The sequence below is a fragment of the Strigops habroptila genome, chromosome 12, assembly GCF_004027225.2.
Source record: "Strigops habroptila isolate Jane chromosome 12, bStrHab1.2.pri, whole genome shotgun sequence".
Classification (NCBI taxonomy): domain Eukaryota; kingdom Metazoa; phylum Chordata; class Aves; order Psittaciformes; family Psittacidae; genus Strigops; species Strigops habroptila.
Window position 1 is genome coordinate 21,507,705 of NC_044288.2, and position 17,468 is coordinate 21,525,172.

At 53.5% G+C, this 17,468-nt stretch overlaps 2 protein-coding genes across 4 annotated transcripts in view; both read left to right on the forward strand.

Annotated features, from left to right (window-relative positions):
- The window catches only part of LOC115615496 (protocadherin gamma-A4-like), a 149,782-nt gene that overhangs the window by 18,958 nt on the left and 113,356 nt on the right, over positions 1-17,468 (forward strand). The gene's annotated exons all lie outside the window — the stretch shown is intronic.
- LOC115615492 (protocadherin gamma-A10-like) lies at positions 1,804-13,514 on the forward strand. Its single transcript, XM_030503639.1, has 3 exons — positions 1,804-4,447; positions 11,694-11,757; positions 13,099-13,514. Exons 1-3 carry the CDS (start codon positions 2,000-2,002, stop codon positions 13,512-13,514), a joined length of 2,928 nt encoding a protein of 975 aa, XP_030359499.1. The 5' UTR covers positions 1,804-1,999.

Here is a 17,468-nt window from a genome sequence, read left to right on the forward strand (position 1 = left end):
AACCTGAAGGCAGTATTCGAAAATTCCTAAGTGGTGGTGAGAGAAGCAGCAGCAATAAAAAGTGATCAGAGCAGCTACTGGACTGCAGGAGAAAAGTAGGAAAATCCAGAGGAAGGGCCAGACAGAGGAGGTCTCTTTTTGAGTAGACATCCTCATGGGTGCCTTGTGGTATTGCTCGGGATTTTAGAAATTAATGTGGCTGGTGGCGTTCCGGTCTGATACAGTTCTGATATGCTGAAAGGCTGAGGGAAAAGTCGTTCGAGCAAAAGGATTACAAAAATCTGTTCAATGGATGGGGGAGAGAGCGCCTGCGGACTGATGGGCTAAGGCTTCTAGTACTCTAAAAATCTAAAACCACAAGAACTTACTCTGAAAAGTAAGAAGCTGGTCTTTTCTGAAATGTTATGAGCCAGTAACGGTGCACGTGGATCCTTGCGGTGCAGAATGAGATCCGCTAACTACGCGACAGGGTGGAGAAAATGGGGTTGACGCTTGATATTGGAGATTTTTCCTTCTTAATCACTTTTTACCGAAACGATTGACTTGGACGTGGTTAATGCTGTTTCCCAAGGGAAACGCGCTTATGGTTCTCTGAATGTCCCTCACCAGTGAATGTTCCGTCTTCTGCCCTGTGCCCTGCCACCTTTTGGAGAAGGCTGCTGCAGAAATGGCAGCAATGATGACAAGGATAGGTTCTATCTGGGCGTGATTTTTCTGAGTTCTTTGTGCAGTTACTGCTCATCCCTTTCCCCTGGGTGAACGTGTAGAATGGGATCTCAATTAAAAAAAAAACAAACAACACCCCAAACCAAATCAACCTCCTTAAGTATATCGGAATCTGTTCTCTTTTCCTCTCCTCATTTCCCGAAGAAAGGTGCTTGCACTAAACTGAGTTCGGTCTGTCAGTCACTTTTTGCAATATTTGTTGCGCTTTCCTGGTTACCAGTAAACCCTCTACGCATTTCGAGAACGAGGTACGAAAAATGGCAGAAATTAGGCGCCCGAATAAAAGCCATTTGCACATTTACAGGTGATCCGCGTAGCTTAAGGTTTGCAGCTCTAATTGTCTCCTGTTGTCCTATGTTGGTTTTTTAAATAGGTGTTTATGTGCACTAATAAAGGGGGAAATTACCCGTTAAAATCCTTCAACTTCGCTTTCCAGTCGATTATGAGGAAAAATGGATTTATAAGAAAAATATGCAGTAGTCCTATAAAACCCGTCGCAAGAGTAAAGGTGGGTGTACCTGCTCTGGTTGTTATTCTAGTCGAACTCGTAAATGTCTCATCTCCGGCAGGGCTGGTGGTGTAGTGATTTTGAAACTTGTTCCATATGTACTGAAGTATCTGCATCTGAGAACTCGGAGCCAATTTTCGCCTGCTCTCCATGTACAAATCATTCAAGCACGAAGGAGAAAAAAAAATCGTGTTAGAGACTATGCTTTTGGAGAAATAGGAGAATACTAAGAATATTCTCCACATTAAAGCAAGAACAAGTATTTTACTTTAAATATACCGCCATCACCACTTCATTTTTCAAGGCGGAGGAAATCACAGGTCACGGGACAGCTCGCCTCGAGGGCGGCGGAGCTAGAAGAAAGGCTGAGACCCGACGGCAGCTTCGTCTCGCCTCTACCGCTCCCGCGAGATGGACCTGAGAAAAGCCGGGCAGACAGTGCTCGGCAGCACTCGGTGCCTGCAGTGCCGAGAGGAGGCTGCGGGCGCCGCTGTTGGCCGAGGAGGAGCGAGAGGAAGGCCGGAGTGCTGCCGGCAGCCCCGCCCGCTGCGGCTCGGCTCGGCTCGCTCGCTCGCTCTCTGTCTCGGCGGCCGGGCGGTCTGCGAGCGTCTCCGGGGTGCGGAACAGTGCTCCAGCGAGGCGGAGAGGCGGGCGGCAGCGGCCGGGAGCGGTGACCCGGGCCGGGAGACGGAGCCCGAACCGGAGCAGCGGTCGGCGGCAGGGAACTGTCTGTAGCGGTGCGGGGCAGGCGGAACGGCGGCAGAGATGGGTGCTGCGGGGAGGCGCTGGGGCCGAAGGGAGCGAGCGCTCCTGTGGACCGTCCTAGTGGCGGTGTGGGACGCGGCGTGGGGGCAGCTGCGCTACTCGGTTCCCGAGGAGCTGCCCAAGGGCTCGTTCGTGGGCGACGTGGCCAAGGACCTGGGGCTGGAGCTGCCGGCGGTCCGCGACCGCGGCGTCCGAGTCGTCTCCGAAGGTAGGACGCAGTATTTCGCTCTGCACGGGAAGACGGGCCATTTGGTGACAGCGGAGAGGATAGACAGGGAGCAGCTGTGCGAGAGTGTGCAGCAATGTGTGCTGCGGTGCGAGGTGATAGTGGAGGGGGAAATGAAGGTTTACAAAATCGAAGTAGAGATCACAGACGTTAACGACAACGCCCCCAGCTTTCGACCAGCAGAAAAAGAACTGAGAATGAGCGAGACGACTGCCCCAGGGTCGCGATTTCCGCTGGCCGAGGCTCACGACCCGGACTCGAGCCCCAATTCGCTGCAGCGCTACGAGCTGAGCGGCGACGAGCACTTCTCGCTGGCCGTGCAGGCGGGCCCCGACGGGGATCAGCGTCCCGAGCTGGTGCTGGCGAAGGCGCTGGACCGCGAGGAGGCGGCGTTTCACGAGCTGGTGCTGAGGGCGAGCGACGGCGGAGAGCCTGCGCGGACGGGCACGGCGCGGATCTGCGTGGCCGTGCTGGACGCCAACGACAACGCGCCCGTGTTCAGCCAGGCGGAGTACACGGTGCGTGTGCCCGAGGACGTGCCCGTGGGCTCCGTCCTCGTCACCGTCACGGCCGCCGACTCTGACGAAGGTCTGAACGGACACGTCAAATACTCGTTGAAGAAAATCACAGACAAAGCCTCAAAGATTTTGCAGCTGGACTCTGAGACGGGAGCGGTCAGGCTGGTGCAGAGCCTCGACTTTGAGGAAATCTCCTCATACGAACTGGAAGTGCAGACTCATGATGGCGGCGGTCTTTTCGACACCGCGAAAGTCGTGATCACTGTGACAGACGTCAACGACAACGCACCAGAGATTTCAGTGCGGTCGGCTTTGAGTGAAATCTCGGAGAACGTGCCGCTAGGGACGGTGTTGGCCCTACTACACGTGGAGGATCGGGACTCGGGGGCGAACGGCCAGGTGCGGTGCAGCATCGGCGAGAGCCTCCCGTTCCGCCTGGAGAAGTCCTTTGAGGACTACTATCGCGTGGTGACGTCGGGAGAGCTGGACCGCGAGAAGGTGTCGGAGTACAACGTGACGGTGCGGGCGGTGGACGGCGGGTCGCCGGCGCTGGAGAGCAGCGCGCTGTTGTCGCTGCGTGTGCTGGACGTGAACGACAACGCGCCGGTGTTCGCGGAGGCGCGCTACAGCGCCCGCCTGGCCGAGAACAACGCGGCGGGCGCGCTGGTGCTGACGGTGCGGGCGTGGGACGCGGACTGGGGGCAGAACGCGCGCGTGCGGTACCGGCTGTCGGAGGGGCGGGTGCGGGGCGCGCCGCTCTCGTCGTACGTGTCGGTGCAGGCGGAGACGGGCGCGCTGTACGCGCTGCGCTCCTTCGACTACGAGGAGGTGCGCGAGGTGCGGCTGTGGGTGCGGGCGGAGGACGGCGGCGCGCCGGCGCTGAGCAGCAACGTGTCGGTGCGACTGGAGATCGTGGACGAGAACGACAACGCGCCGCAGGTGCTGTACCCGCCGGCGGCGGCGCCGTCGTCCGCGGCGGGCGCGGGCTGGGCAGGCGTGGAGCTGGCGCCGCGCTCGGCGGAGCCCGGGGCGCTGGTGGCCAAGGTGGTGGCGGTGGACGCGGACGCGGGGCAGAACGCGTGGCTGTCGTACGAGCTGGCCAAGGCGACGGAGCCGGGGCTGTTCCGCGTGGGGCTGCACAGCGGCGAGGTGCGCACGGCGCGCTTCCCGCTGGCCCGCGACGCGGCGCGGCAGAGCCTGGTGGTGGTGGTGAAGGACCACGGGCGGCCGGCGCTGTCGGCCACGGCCACGCTGACGGTGGTGCTGGCCGAGAGCGTGGCCGAGCTGCTCTCGGAGCTGGGCAGCGCGGCGGCGGCGACGCCGGGCGAGCCGGCCGGCAGCCTCACGCGCTGGCTGGTGCTGGCCGTGGCGGCCGTGTCCTGCCTCTTCCTCGCCTTCCTGCTGCTGCTGCTGGCGCTGCGCCTGCGGCGCTGGCGCCGCTCGCAGCTGCTGGCGGCGGCGGGCAGCGCCGCCTTGCGCGGCGTCCCGGCCTCGCACTTCGTGGGCATCGACGGCGTCCGCGCCTTCCTGCACTCCTACTCGCACGAGGTGTCGCTCACGGCCGACTCGCGCAAGAGCCAGCTCCGCTTGTCGGCCGGCAGCTGCTGCGACACCCTCCCGGCCCGGCCGCCGCCCGACGAGCCCGCGCCGCTGCTCGGGGAGGACTCTTCGGCTGCCCTCTGCGCGGACCCCGCCGCTGCCCCGGTGAGTTCTTTCCAGGAGTCTTTCTCTGCGCCGCTTCGTTCCCTCTGCTGCTGCTCGGTCCTTTCCCCGATGGGTTTCTCGTTCCGCGTGCTATGGTTCTCGCGGGAAGCTTTGAGTAGGCAAAGCTTGTGTGAGGCTCGCGCTGCGTGCTGGTGCTTTTGCTCCCGGGAGGCGAATGCGGGTGGATGCTCAGCTTCCTAGAAGGTAGGGAGGAGCGAGGCTTCTGCCGGCATTAGTTTCCTTGGAGAGGTGTTTTGTGTTTCACCACGTCCTCGCTGTGTTTCACGCTCGTCAGCGAACCATTCTCTCCTGGTGGCCTGTGCCTGGTTTTCTTTTACACCTTGATATATATATCTTGAAGTGTTATGAGCAGGCAATCTGTCTTTACCTTAGGGTAGATATGCAAAGAACACCATGTGGGTGTTGGAGAGGATGCTCAGAGAAGCTGTGCGCGAGTGGTTGTTGAAGCACACAAGAGACATGGTTTGCTCCTTTCCATGTCCAGTCCCCTTCTGCAGGATTGCTATGGCTGATGTTTTTCTTCCTAAAGAATGTTTGCTAGAAGACACGTTATTCTTGCTCTATAGGTGGTGTTTGAAGTTTCCTCCCATGTGCTGTAGGTTGTTGTGGTGTTCTTAATTAACAGTTACATTATGTACTTATGACAAGTTCCCAGCTTCCTGGAGGAACCAACTGTTCTGCCAGTTCCAACAAGCCCCCTTTTCCTGCATACTGAGAGATGACAATCATCTCACAGACTTGTGTGCAAGCATTAGGGAAGGAAGTGTGAACATCACTCTGGGCTACCATGTTTAAGAACTGCTGTGTGAAACATCATTTTGTCATCTATATGTCCTTGTTGGTTGTATGAAGCTTTCCTCAGCCTTAACCAACTTTCAGATGTTTTCAATGGCTCCTGCTCACATGAAGTAATTGCTGATGTTTTGTCCATATTAAAATTGGTGAGAATGTAGGGAGTGTGGGTTGGGGGGGTATTTCTGTCATTAATTTCTTTGTCCAGAGTTTGTTCCTTAAAATATGTGCCAGGAAGTTACTCATTGTATGCACTATGTCTGATACAGCTTTTCCTGTGAATGGTGGTTATTGGGTGTAGATGTAAACATTGCAGGAAGAGTTGTAGAATCGCGTGTCTGCAAAATTGCCCATGTGCATGGTGGTGTCATTGAGCTGATACTTATGACTGAGTCTTGAACCAACCAGCTAGATACTCTTCTTATGGCCTGCTACAGATGACATAATCGGAGCTACTGAGCTATGGTGCCTTCACGTTCCCATTTTCTAATTCTTGCCTTGTTTTGTCTCCTGTTCTATACCTGGGTCTCAGTTCGGCTGATAGTAGAGAGCTCTTCTAGTTGTCAGTCTGGGAGAACACTTTCCATCCATTGTATGAAGGTGTTCAGATGACAAGAGAAAGATTTTGATGTAATTCTGTTTCCTTAAAATGTCAAGGAATGAAACTCTTCATTGTCAGCTTCTAGCCTACATATGGTCAAAATTAGAATATAGTCTGTGGTGCTACTAAAGGCTGTTAATGTCAAACAAGGAAGGTGAGAGGCTGGCTTGGTACCAGAAACATGGGTGGGTCAACATGCTTTTTGCCTGGTTCCAAGGCCTGTGCCACTCATGCTGTGATGCTGGTTCCTTGTCCTGAAAGGCAGTGGGAGTCCTCTGATAAAAGAGCATTTGCATAATATCTCTGCATGTAGAATGATAATGCATGGGTAGAATGGCTGAGAAGCTGTTGAAGGGCATAAGAGACATGGGTTGCTCCTTTCCCTGTTCAGTGCTCAGCTGTATTATTGGGCAATACGAGTTTCATCTTCCCAAAGAATCTTGGCCAAAGTAATATTATTCCAGCTGTACAGGGAGCCTTGGAAAGTTCTTGTTGTGTCTTTGCAGGTTGTTGTGGTGTTTTTAACAGCTTAGTTATGCGCTTATGACAAATGCCATAACGGGAGCTTTGGAAGGAGCCGATTCATTCTCTATGAAAAACCTGAATTCTGTACCTAATCTAAGAGCCGTTACCAACAAGACTATCTTAAGATCCTTTTGGTTTTGTGTGTGTTAACTTCTTCCTTTCTCCTTGTAATGATCTGAAGGTGGGCAGTTGTCTCTGATAGTGTGTATAAGATCGGATCTGCTATATTTGTCTGTCTGTCCTGTATGTCCCTTTCATGTTCACAGCTGTGAGACTTTCATAGGCACGTTTCCTTGAAATGTCGCTGGAAGAAATGCTCTTTCTTGTCACATAAAGATAGCGAGAAGCCAAATATTATTCATTGTAAGGATACATTCTCTGTGTAACTTCTCTTTTGATGGAGTCTGTAAATTATGAAAATCGATGACAACAATGCAAGCTGTGAAGGATTTGAGGAGTCTCAGGGGTGCTGTGTGTGTGGAGGTACTGGTGGAGATATGGCATGCTTTGTGTCAATTCCCAGGGTTTATTGCTGGCTTACAGAAAATGAGTCTGAAGACATCTTATCTTTGGATATCACACATCTCAGAATCTGACTGTCCAAGCTGTGGGTTCATCAGTTTGCTTTCCTGTTGCATGATTATTTACTGGGCATAGATGTATGCTTTACAGTAAGCTTTGAGAGTCGTGTATCTTCTAAGTTGTCCATGTGCTGAAGTAGGGTGACAGTGTCTTTGAGGTAATACTTTGACTAGGTCTTTATTGGAGCTGCATATCACTTTTGTGCTTGAGAAAATTTTACATTGCTTCTAAGTAGTGTGATGCAGAGAGAAACCTCTCCCCATGCATCCATGTTGTGATCTTTTTTCTCAGTTACGTGTTGAACTTCTCTTTCAGTGGTGTCTTCTGCAAATGTAGCTTTCCTTTTGCGTGACATTTGGGCATGGTGAGAAATTCTGTCTGTCCAGAGACTGAGCAGGTGTACAAGTTTGCTATGGTATGATTTGAAATGTCTAAAAGATGTAGAGATGGTGTAAAAGTTCAGTTTGTCCCCCCCCGCTTTTTTTTTTTTCTTATGAGGTTCAGAGCTGTTTCCATGCATTTACCTCTTTTTTATTGTCCAAAATGAGGGAATGTGGCTATGTTCTGTGGTATGAGCTCCTGTGGACACTTTATCAACTACATCCTCCTCTTGTATACTTACTACAGTTGAGATGCTCTGAAATGTTAAGCTATAATGCCCCACCTCTGCAGGTTTCCTGTTGTTCCATTGTTCATTGACCAGGTCTAAAGCTGGATCTCATTGTGGCTTGTAACCCTTACAACATTAAAAGATGCCTTATAATTTTTGAACATGGTAGTAGTTTCCATTGATATCTGTAGATGAATGATTTAATCTACAAACATAAAGGCTTTGATATACCTCTTTTTTCTGTGATGTCACACAATTACATGATCTCTCATCTGTGGCCAACATGTGACCAAAACACTGGGTATTGTCAATGTTGTGACTATGGGTTGTGAATACAGAGCAAGGAGGGCAAGATGCTCGTTTTGAACCAGGAAAATAGGTGGGTCAGCATGACTTTGGCTGAGCAATGGTTTGAATTCCTGCCTGGTGCCAAGGCCTGTGCCTTTTTTTTGTGATCCTGGTTTTTCTGTCCTGAAATGCAATCATAGTAGAGCATTTGCACAACAACTCAGCACATAGAGGGATGATGTGTGGCTGGAATGGCTGGTAATCCATCTGAGATCTCCATTATCCATCTATATCTCCCTGAATATTGTGATACAGCATTTCTTCACAGCTGTTGTTCCACTTTCTTTCTGGCCCTTCTTTCTTGGAAGGTCATGGTTCCTTTTTCCCATTTCTAGGCAGTGCTTTTGCATTTGAAACTGCGTGGTTTTTTGCAGCAAATACTTCAGCCTCCTAAGACAGAATTGTAAGCGTGAGCAGAAAGAATAGAATCTAAAAGAGAATCTATTGTGTTTTCTCAGAAGAATGCGCTGGAGGAAGTGTCCCATGATGGGGAATAAATGAGGAATTAGAGATGTCTACACGTCTATGGGAATATGACATCGTTGGAATCACAGAAGTATGGTGGGATGGCTCCTATGACTCGAGTGTTGGAATGGAAAGTTATAGGCTTTTTAGGAAAGACAGGCCAGGCAGACAGGGAGGGGGTGTAACTATTTATGTCAATGATAGTCTGGAGAGTATGGAACTGCCATACTGCCCAGGGAGAGGTGAGGAGCCAACAGAGAGCTTGTGGGTTAGGGTCAAGGGAAGAACTGTGATGGGGGACATTACTATGGGGACCTGCTACAGACTGTCTGATCAGGAAGACTCTGTGGATGAAGCTTTCTATAGACAGATAGGAGCAGCCTCATGCTCGCAGGTCTTTGTCCTCATGGGGGACTTCAACCACCCCAGTATCTTTCGGAGGGATGGTATGGCCTGGCACAAGCAATCCAGGAGGTTCCTTGGTTGTGTGGAAGACAACTTCCTCTTGCAAGTAACAGAGGAGCCAACAAGGAGAGATTGAGCTCGTGCTCACCAGCAGGGAGGGGCTGGTTGGGAATGTGATGCTGCAGTGATTATGAGATGGTGGAGTTTGAGATCCTGAGGACAGTGAGAAGGGCATGCAGCAAGCTCACTGCCCTGGACTTCAAGAGAGCAGCCTTTGGCCTCTTCAGGAACCTGCTCAGTACAGTTCCATGAGATAAAGCCCTAGAGGGCAGGGGAGCCCAAGACTGCTGGTTGATATTCAAGGATCAAGCTGCTCCAAGCTCAGGAGAGTTGCATCCCAGCAAGAAGGAAATGGGGCTGGAAGGCCAGGAGGTGTCCATGGATGGATAAGGAACTGCTGAGAAAACTTAGAAGGAAAGAAGCAGCTTATAGAAGGTGGCAGTGAGGACAGGTGGCCTGGAAGAGTACAGGAACATTGTCTGGGAACCTAGGGATCAGGTTAGGAAAGCTAAGGCCCCGACAGAATTGAGTCTGGCCAGAGATATCAATAACAAGAAGAAGGGCTTCTGTAGGTATGTTGCAAACAAAAGGAAGTTTAGGGATAATATGAGCCCTCTCCGGAAGGAAATGAGAAAACTGTCTACCCTAGATTTGAAGAAGACTGAGGTTCTCAGTGACTTCTTTGCCTCAGTCTTCACTGGCAAGTGCTCTGACCACAACACCCAAGTCTTGGAAGGCAGATGCAGGGCCTGTGAGAATGAAGAGCTTAGGCCCACTGTAGGAGAGGATCAGGTTCGAGATCATCTTAAGAACCTGAAAGTGCACAAGTCCATGGGACCTGATGAAATCCATCCATGGGTCCTGAAGGAGCTGGCGAATGAAGTTGCTAAGCCACTGTCCATCATTTTTGAAAAATCATGGCAGTCAGGTGAAGTTCCCAATGACTGGAAAAAGGGAAATATAACCCCCATTTTCAAGAAGGGGAAAATGGAAGACCCAAGAAACTACAGACCAGTCAGTCTCACCTCTGTGCCTGGCAAAATCTTGGAACAGAGGCTCCTGGAAAGCATGCTAAGGCACATGAAAAACAAGGTGGCTGGTGACAACCAGCATTGCTTTACTAAGGTCAAATCATGCCCGACCAATTTAGTGGCCTTCTGTGGTGGGGCTACGGAACTGATGGATAGGGGCAAAGCAGCTGACATCATCTACCTGGACTTGTGCAAAGCATTCAACACTGTCCTGCACAACATCCTTGTCTCTAAACTGGAGAAACATAAATTTGATGGGTGGACCACCTGGTGGATAAACAATTGGCTGGATGGCCACACACAGAGAGCTGTGGTCAACTGCCCAATGTCCAACTGGAGGTGGGTAACAAGTGGTGTCCTTAGGGGTTGGTGTTGGGACTGATCCTATTCAACATCTTTGTCGGTGACATGGACAGTGGGATTGATGCGCTCTCAGCAAGTTTGCTGACAACACTAAGCTGCGTGATGCTAACTTCATGAAGTTCAACAAAGTGCAAGGTCCTACACCTGGGTTTTGGCAGTCCCAGGCACAGCTACAGGTTGGGCGGAGAAGAGATTCAGAGAAGCCCTGCAGAGAAGGACTTGGGGGTGTTGGTCAATGAGAAACTGAGCATGAGCCGGCAGTGTGCACTTGCAACCAAGAAAGCCAACCGTATACTGGGCTGCATCAAAAGAAGTGTGACCAGCAGGTCGAAGGAGGTGATCCTGCCCCTCTACTCTGCTCTCTGAGACCCCACTTGGAGCACTGTGTGCAGTTCTGGTGTCCTCAACATAGGAAGGACATGGAGCTGTTGGAGCAAGTCGAGAGGAGGGACACAAGGATAATAAGGGGCTGGAGCACCTTCCGTACGAAGACAGGCTAAGAAATTTGGGGCTATTCAGCCTGGAGAAGAGAAGGCTGCATGGAGACCTCATGGCAGCCTTCCAATATTTGAAGGGGGCCTACAAAATATAATGGGTTCCAACTTAAACAGGGGAAGTTCAGGTTAGATATAAGGAAGTTCTTTACTGTGAGGATGGTTATGCACTGGCACAAGTTGCCCAAAGAGGTGGTGAATGCTTCATCCCTGGCAGCGTTCAAGGCCAGGTTGAATGGAGCCTTGGGCGACATGGCCTAGGGTGAGATGTCCCTGCACATAGCAGAGGGGTTGGAACTAGATGATTTTAAGGTCCTTTCCAACCTGAACTATTCTACGATTCTTTAAACTTACAGCTTCATTTTTTTGGTAGAATAGCATGCAACACAGTAGAGAACCAGCTGAGGGCTGGTGTGTATTTCTTAAACTGAACCCCAATACTATGTGGTACAGATGAAGACTTTAGGGCTGCACTTGCTGCTTTAGATAGGAATGACTTTCAGGTGCTCCCAGGATTGCATTTCAGTGCCCGCGGTGAAGACCAGCAAGATTCCCCAGTGAGCTTCAATGACAACACTTTATTTTCTAAAGCTTCCTTGCCTTGCTTGTCTGATTTATAGTTTTGGTTTTGTCGTCTTGGTTTCCTACATGTGTATGTTTACTTGTAATTAGCAACATAGATTCATTTAGCAGTGCATCATATGTTAGCGCTTCTTGCTCATGCTCCAGTGGGTGTGAAAGGCACGAGATGTGAGGGTGTCTTTATGTTCTGTTATTGTTGGGGGGAACAAATGTGAATATGAACTGAGTAGAAGTTGCATCTCTCTGGAATGGTGTGTGTGATAAATGAGAGGAGGAGATTCCTCCTAAGTGAATAGTTTGATGACCCAATCTCTGTTGGATGACCACTCCTCTTTTATTTTGGCCTTTTTGTATTTGTGTGCTTCAGAGCCCTTGTGTTTCTTCTGAGAATGGTGGTGAGAAGCCAAATGTACCTCCCTTCTTGTGCAATGGTAGGACATCATCCTCTTATAATAGGTTACTGGCAATTTAAGAAGGTCAGAAGCAATCTTGCAAGTTATATAGGGTTGGAGAAAAGACCAGGGAGCGCTGTCTGTGAGCCTGTAGAAAAGCTGATGAGCATTTCCTTGCTTGCCATAGATAACGCAAGTGTGTGCCTGATAGAGTACCACAAAGTTTGAGTTCCTGCTTCTCAGTGGCTTAAGAAATACACATTTGTCTCCAGCAAAAGAAAGCAAAGCTATCTCTGCTGCAGTCCTCAGAGCGTAGAATGGCAACCCAGCCCAGCCAAGGTTGCCATGAACGGACTAGAGGCTAGTGGGAGAAGGCCTGCAGGGTGTACTCCACACATTCCCGTTCAACATGGTGGCCACTTAAAGGGCAGGTGGACAATTAGGTGGTTGAGGAACTGGCTGGATGACCAAGTTCTAAGAGTTAGAGTCAATGGCTCAATGTTCAAGAGAAAACCGGTGGCATATGGTCTCCCACAAGGGTCCATATTGAGACCCTTGGACTATTTAGTATCTTCTTAGTGGGATTGAGTGCACCATCAGCCAGTTTGCAGATAAGTGGTGCCACTGATTTGTGGGAGGGAATACATCCCATGTCATCAGCCCCCTCATATGTAGGCTCCTTGGGGAGGTTCTCCCCATTCAACATGTGCTGCAAAAATGACACAAGTGAGGTGGATCTCTTAAATGACCTCTGCTGATGCTGGATGTTTTCAAGGCAAAAATAGAGACTTTGTTGTTGTTGTGTTTCACTCCAGTTAGTTAGTGATGGCATTTCTTGGTTCATCACATGTTCAGGTACAGCTGAAAAGTTTTCTCTACAAAGGTTGTGTTGTGTGAAATGCTATGACTTAATAAAGGTGAAGGCAGTTCGTTAGTGTGTAGAATGACATCTGCCAACTCTACATAACAGGGTTGGGGAAATAGTGTTTCGTTGTCTGACTCCCAGAGGAGCCCGAATTCCTAAGTGGAAGCGCAGCCTCTAGTGTCAGGCTGTAATGAAATATTCCCAAGTGGTAGTGGGAGAAATTGGACAAATGCAGGGTGATCTAGAGCAGCCTCCGGAGTGCAGGGGAAAAGTAACAAAGTCCAAAGGGCCGGCCTGGAAGACAACTATCTTTGAGGCGGGATCTTGCTCGCTGCCTTGTGCTATTACTTGCGATTTGGGAAATTAATGTGCCTGATGTCATTCCAGTCTGATAAGTTTTAATCTGCTGAAAGGCTGCAGGAAGAGACATTCAACCACAACGACTAAAAACAGCTGTGCAATTGGTGGAGATTGTGCCTGCGGACTGATGGGCACATATATATTCTGTGTGGTAGTAGTAGAGCCACCGAAAGAGTATTATTTCTACCTGGCCGGGATCGCCGCGAGGATCACGGAGGAGCTCGTCTCGAGAGCAGCCGAGGCAGAGATCACCGCTGGCCAGGACCCGATGGCTGCTCGGTGTCACCCGTCCCGTGCCCGCGAGCTGGACCTGGGCAAAGTCGGGCGGGGAGCGCTCGGCAGCGCCCGGTGCCTGCAGTGCCGAGAGGAGGCTGCGGGCGCCGCTGTTGACCGAGGAGGAGCGAGAGGAAGGCCGGAGTGCTGCCGGCAGCCCCGCCCGCTGCGGCGCGGCGCGGCTCGCTCTGTCGCTCGCTCTCTGTCTCGGCGGCCGGGCGGTCTGCGAGCGTCCCCGGGGTACGGAACAGTGCTCCAGCGAGGCGGAGAGGCGGGCGGCAGCGGCCGGGAGCGGTGACCCGGGCCGGGAGACGGAGCCCGAACCGGAGCAGCGGTCGGCGGCAGGGAACTGTCTGTAGCGGTGCGGGGCAGGCGGAACGGCGGCAGAGATGGGTGCTGCGGGAAGGCGCTGGAGCCGAAGGGAGCGAGCGCTACTGTGGGGCGTCCTAGTGGCGGTGTGGGACGCGGCGTGGGGGCAGCTGCGCTACTCGGTTCCCGAGGAGCTGCCCAAGGGCTCGTTCGTGGGCGACGTGGCCAAAGACCTGGGGCTGGAGCTGCCAGCGCTCCGCGACCGCGGCGTCCGAGTCGTCTCCGAAGGTAGGACGCAGTATTTCGCCCTGCACGGGAAGACGGGCCATTTGGTGACTGCGGAGAGGATAGACAGGGAGCAGCTGTGCCGGCTAGTGGAGAAATGCGTGCTGCGGTGCGAGGTGATAGTGGAGGGGGAAATGAAGGTTTACAGAATCGAAGTTGAGATCGCGGATATTAACGACAACGCCCCCAGCTTTCGACCAGCAGAAAAAGAACTGAGAATGAGCGAGACGACAGCCCCGGGGTCGCGGTTTCCCCTAGCCGAGGCTCACGACCCGGACTCGGGCCCCAATTCGCTGCAGCGCTACGAGCTGAGCGGCGACGAGCACTTCTCGCTGGCCGTGCAGGCGGGCCCCGGCGGGGATCAGCGTCCCGAGCTGGTGCTGGCGAAGGCGCTGGACCGCGAGGAGGCGGCGTTTCACGAGCTGGTGCTGAGGGCGAGCGACGGCGGAGAGCCTGCGCGGACGGGCACGGCGCGGATCCGCGTGGCCGTGTTGGACGCCAACGACAACGCGCCCGTGTTCAGCCAGGCGGAGTACACAGTGCGTGTGCCCGAGGACGTGCCCGTGGGCTCCATCCTCGTCACCGTCACGGCTGCCGACGCCGACGAGGGGCTGAACGGACACGTGAAATACAGTTTCCATAAAATTTCAGACCGGGCGTCGGAACTTTTACAGCTGGACTCTGAGACGGGAGAAATATCCCTGAAGGACGTTTTGGACTTTGAGGAAATTTCCACACACGAACTGCAGGTGCAGGCACTCGACGGAGGAGAGCTATTCGGTACAGCGAAAGTCGGGATTACGGTGACAGACGTCAACGACAACGCACCAGAGATTTCAGTGCGGTCGGCTCTGAGTGAAATCTCAGAGGACGCGCCGCCGGGGACGGTGGTGGCCCTGCTGCACGTGCAGGACCGGGACTCGGGGGCGAACGGCCAGGTGCGGTGCAGCATCGGCGAGAGCCTCCCGTTCCGCCTGGAGAAGTCCTTTGAGGACTACTACCGCGTGGTGACGTCGGGGGAGATGGACCGCGAGAAGGTGTCGGAGTACAACGTGACGGTGCGGGCGGCGGACGGCGGGTCGCCGGCGCTGGAGAGCAGCGCGGTGCTGTCGCTGCGGGTGCTGGACGTGAACGACAACGCGCCGGTGTTCGCGGAGGCGCGCTACAGCGCCCGCCTGGCCGAGAACAACGCGGCGGGCGCGCTGGTGCTGACGGTGCGGGCGTGGGACGCGGACTGGGGGCAGAACGCGCGCGTGCGGTACCGGCTGTCGGAGGGGCGAGTGCGGGGCGCGCCGCTCTCGTCGTACGTGTCGGTGCAGGCGGAGACGGGCGCGCTGTACGCACTGCGCTCCTTCGACTACGAGGAAGTGCGCGAGGTGCGGCTGTGGGTGCGGGCGGAGGACGGCGGCGCGCCGGCGCTGAGCAGCAACGTGTCGGTGCGGCTGGAGATCGTGGACGAGAACGACAACGCGCCGCAGGTGCTGTACCCGCCGGCGGCGGCGCCGTCGTCCGCGGCGGGCGCGGGCTGGGCGGGCGTGGAGCTGGCGCCGCGCTCGGCGGAGCCCGGGGCGCTGGTGGCCAAGGTGGTGGCGGTGGACGCGGACGCGGGGCAGAACGCGTGGCTGTCGTACGAGCTGGCCAAGGCGACGGAGCCGGGGCTGTTCCGCGTGGGGCTGCACAGCGGCGAGGTGCGCACGGCGCGCTTCCCGCTGGCTCGCGACGCGGCGCGGCAGAGCCTGGTGGTGGTGGTGAAGGACCACGGGCGGCCGGCGCTGTCGGCCACGGCCACGCTGACGGTGGTGCTGGCCGAGAGCGTGGCCGAGCTGCTCTCGGAGCTGGGCAGCGCGGCGGCGGCGACGCCGGGCGAGCCGGCCGGCAGCCTCACGCGCTGGCTGGTGCTGGCCGTGGCGGCCGTGTCCTGCCTCTTCCTCGCCTTCCTGCTGCTGCTGCTGGCGCTGCGCCTGCGGCGCTGGCGCCGCTCGCAGCTGCTGGCGGCGGCGGGCAGCGCCGCCTTGCGCGGCGTCCCGGCCTCGCACTTCGTGGGCATCGACGGCGTCCGCGCCTTCCTGCACTCCTACTCGCACGAGGTGTCGCTCACGGCCGACTCGCGCAAGAGCCAGCTCCGCTTGTCGGCCGGCAGCTGCTGCGACACCCTCCCGGCCCGGCCGCCGCCCGACGAGCCCGCGCCGCTGCTCGGGGAGGATTCTTCGGCCGCCCTCTGCGCGGATCCCGCCGCTGCCCCGGTGAGTTCTTTCCAGGAGTCTTTCTCTGCGCTGCTTCATTCCCTTTGCTGCTGGTCGGGCCTTTTCCCGGCGGGTTCCGTGTGCCGCGAGGGGAGTCGTGGGGACGAGGAAGGCAAAGCTCATTTGAACCCCGTGGTGGGTGCTGGTGCTTTTGCTCCCGGGAGGCGAATGCGGGGGATGCTCAGGTTCCCAGCGGGTGGGGAGGAGCGAGGCTTCTGCGCGTATGACTTTCTTTTGTGTTTTACCACGTTCTTGCTGTTTCATGGTCTTCTGCGACCCATTGTCTTCTCGTGGTTTCTGCCTGCTTTTGTTGTGCAACTTGACATTTTTTATCTGAAGCGTCATGAGCAGACAATCTGTCTTCACCTTAGTGTAGATATGAAAAGATGTGCAAAGAACACCATGTACGTGTTGAAGTGTTGGACAGGATACTCAGAGCGAGGCTGCTGCAGACGGGACTTTCCTTGGAGCAGCTTTGTGTTTTTCCACGTCTTTGCTTTGTTTATGCTGTTTAGTGACTCCATCTCTCCTGGAGGTCCGTGCTTGGTTTTCTTTTAAACCTTGACCTTTCCCGTTTGAAATGTCGTGAGCATTCAGTGTGTCTTCATCTTAGTGCAGAGATATTAAAGGTATGCAAGGAATACGATGCGAGTATGAAGGATTCTTAAAGTGGGTCCTGAGAGATGTGGCCTACAGTTGTGTCCTGCAGTGTGAGTTTCATCATCACAAATAATGTCTGCTAGAAGAGGTGTTACTCCAACTGTGTCGGGAGCCCTGAGAGGTTCTTCACGCGTGTTTGCAGGTTGTTGTGACAGTTTAATGATGACAAATGCCTTAGAGGTAGCTTTGGGAGGAACCAACTTGTTATTCATTCTCTATTAAAGACCTGAATTTCTCTAAGAGCCATTATGAAGAATACCACGTTATGATCCTTTTGTTTTTCCATGTCTTAACTTGTTCCTTGCTCATTGTGTTGATCTGGACATGGGCCATTGCTCTCATGGGATGTGGAAATCAGTTCTGTTACATCTTTCTGCCTGTCCCGCATGTTCCTTTCATGTTTAGAGCTATAAAGATGTGTGAGAGAGATCAGATTGGTTACTGTTGTATTTGTGTCCCGTATGTACCTTTCATGTTTACAGCTGTAATGAGAAAGACTTTCATAGAAGTGTTTTCTTAAAATGTCACTGGAAGAAATGCTCTTGCTTGTCACTTAGACATTGTGAGAAGTCAAATATTACCGTGGTAAGAAGTTTTCTGTGCAATTCCTTTCTAATCTGTCTGTAGATGAGGAAGACCAATGGTAGCGATGTAGCTGTGAAGAGTTTGAGGACAGTCTCGTTGGCGCTGTGTGTGCAGAGGTACTTGTGGAGACAACGCCTGTGTTGTGTTGATTCCCAGGGTTTATTATTGGT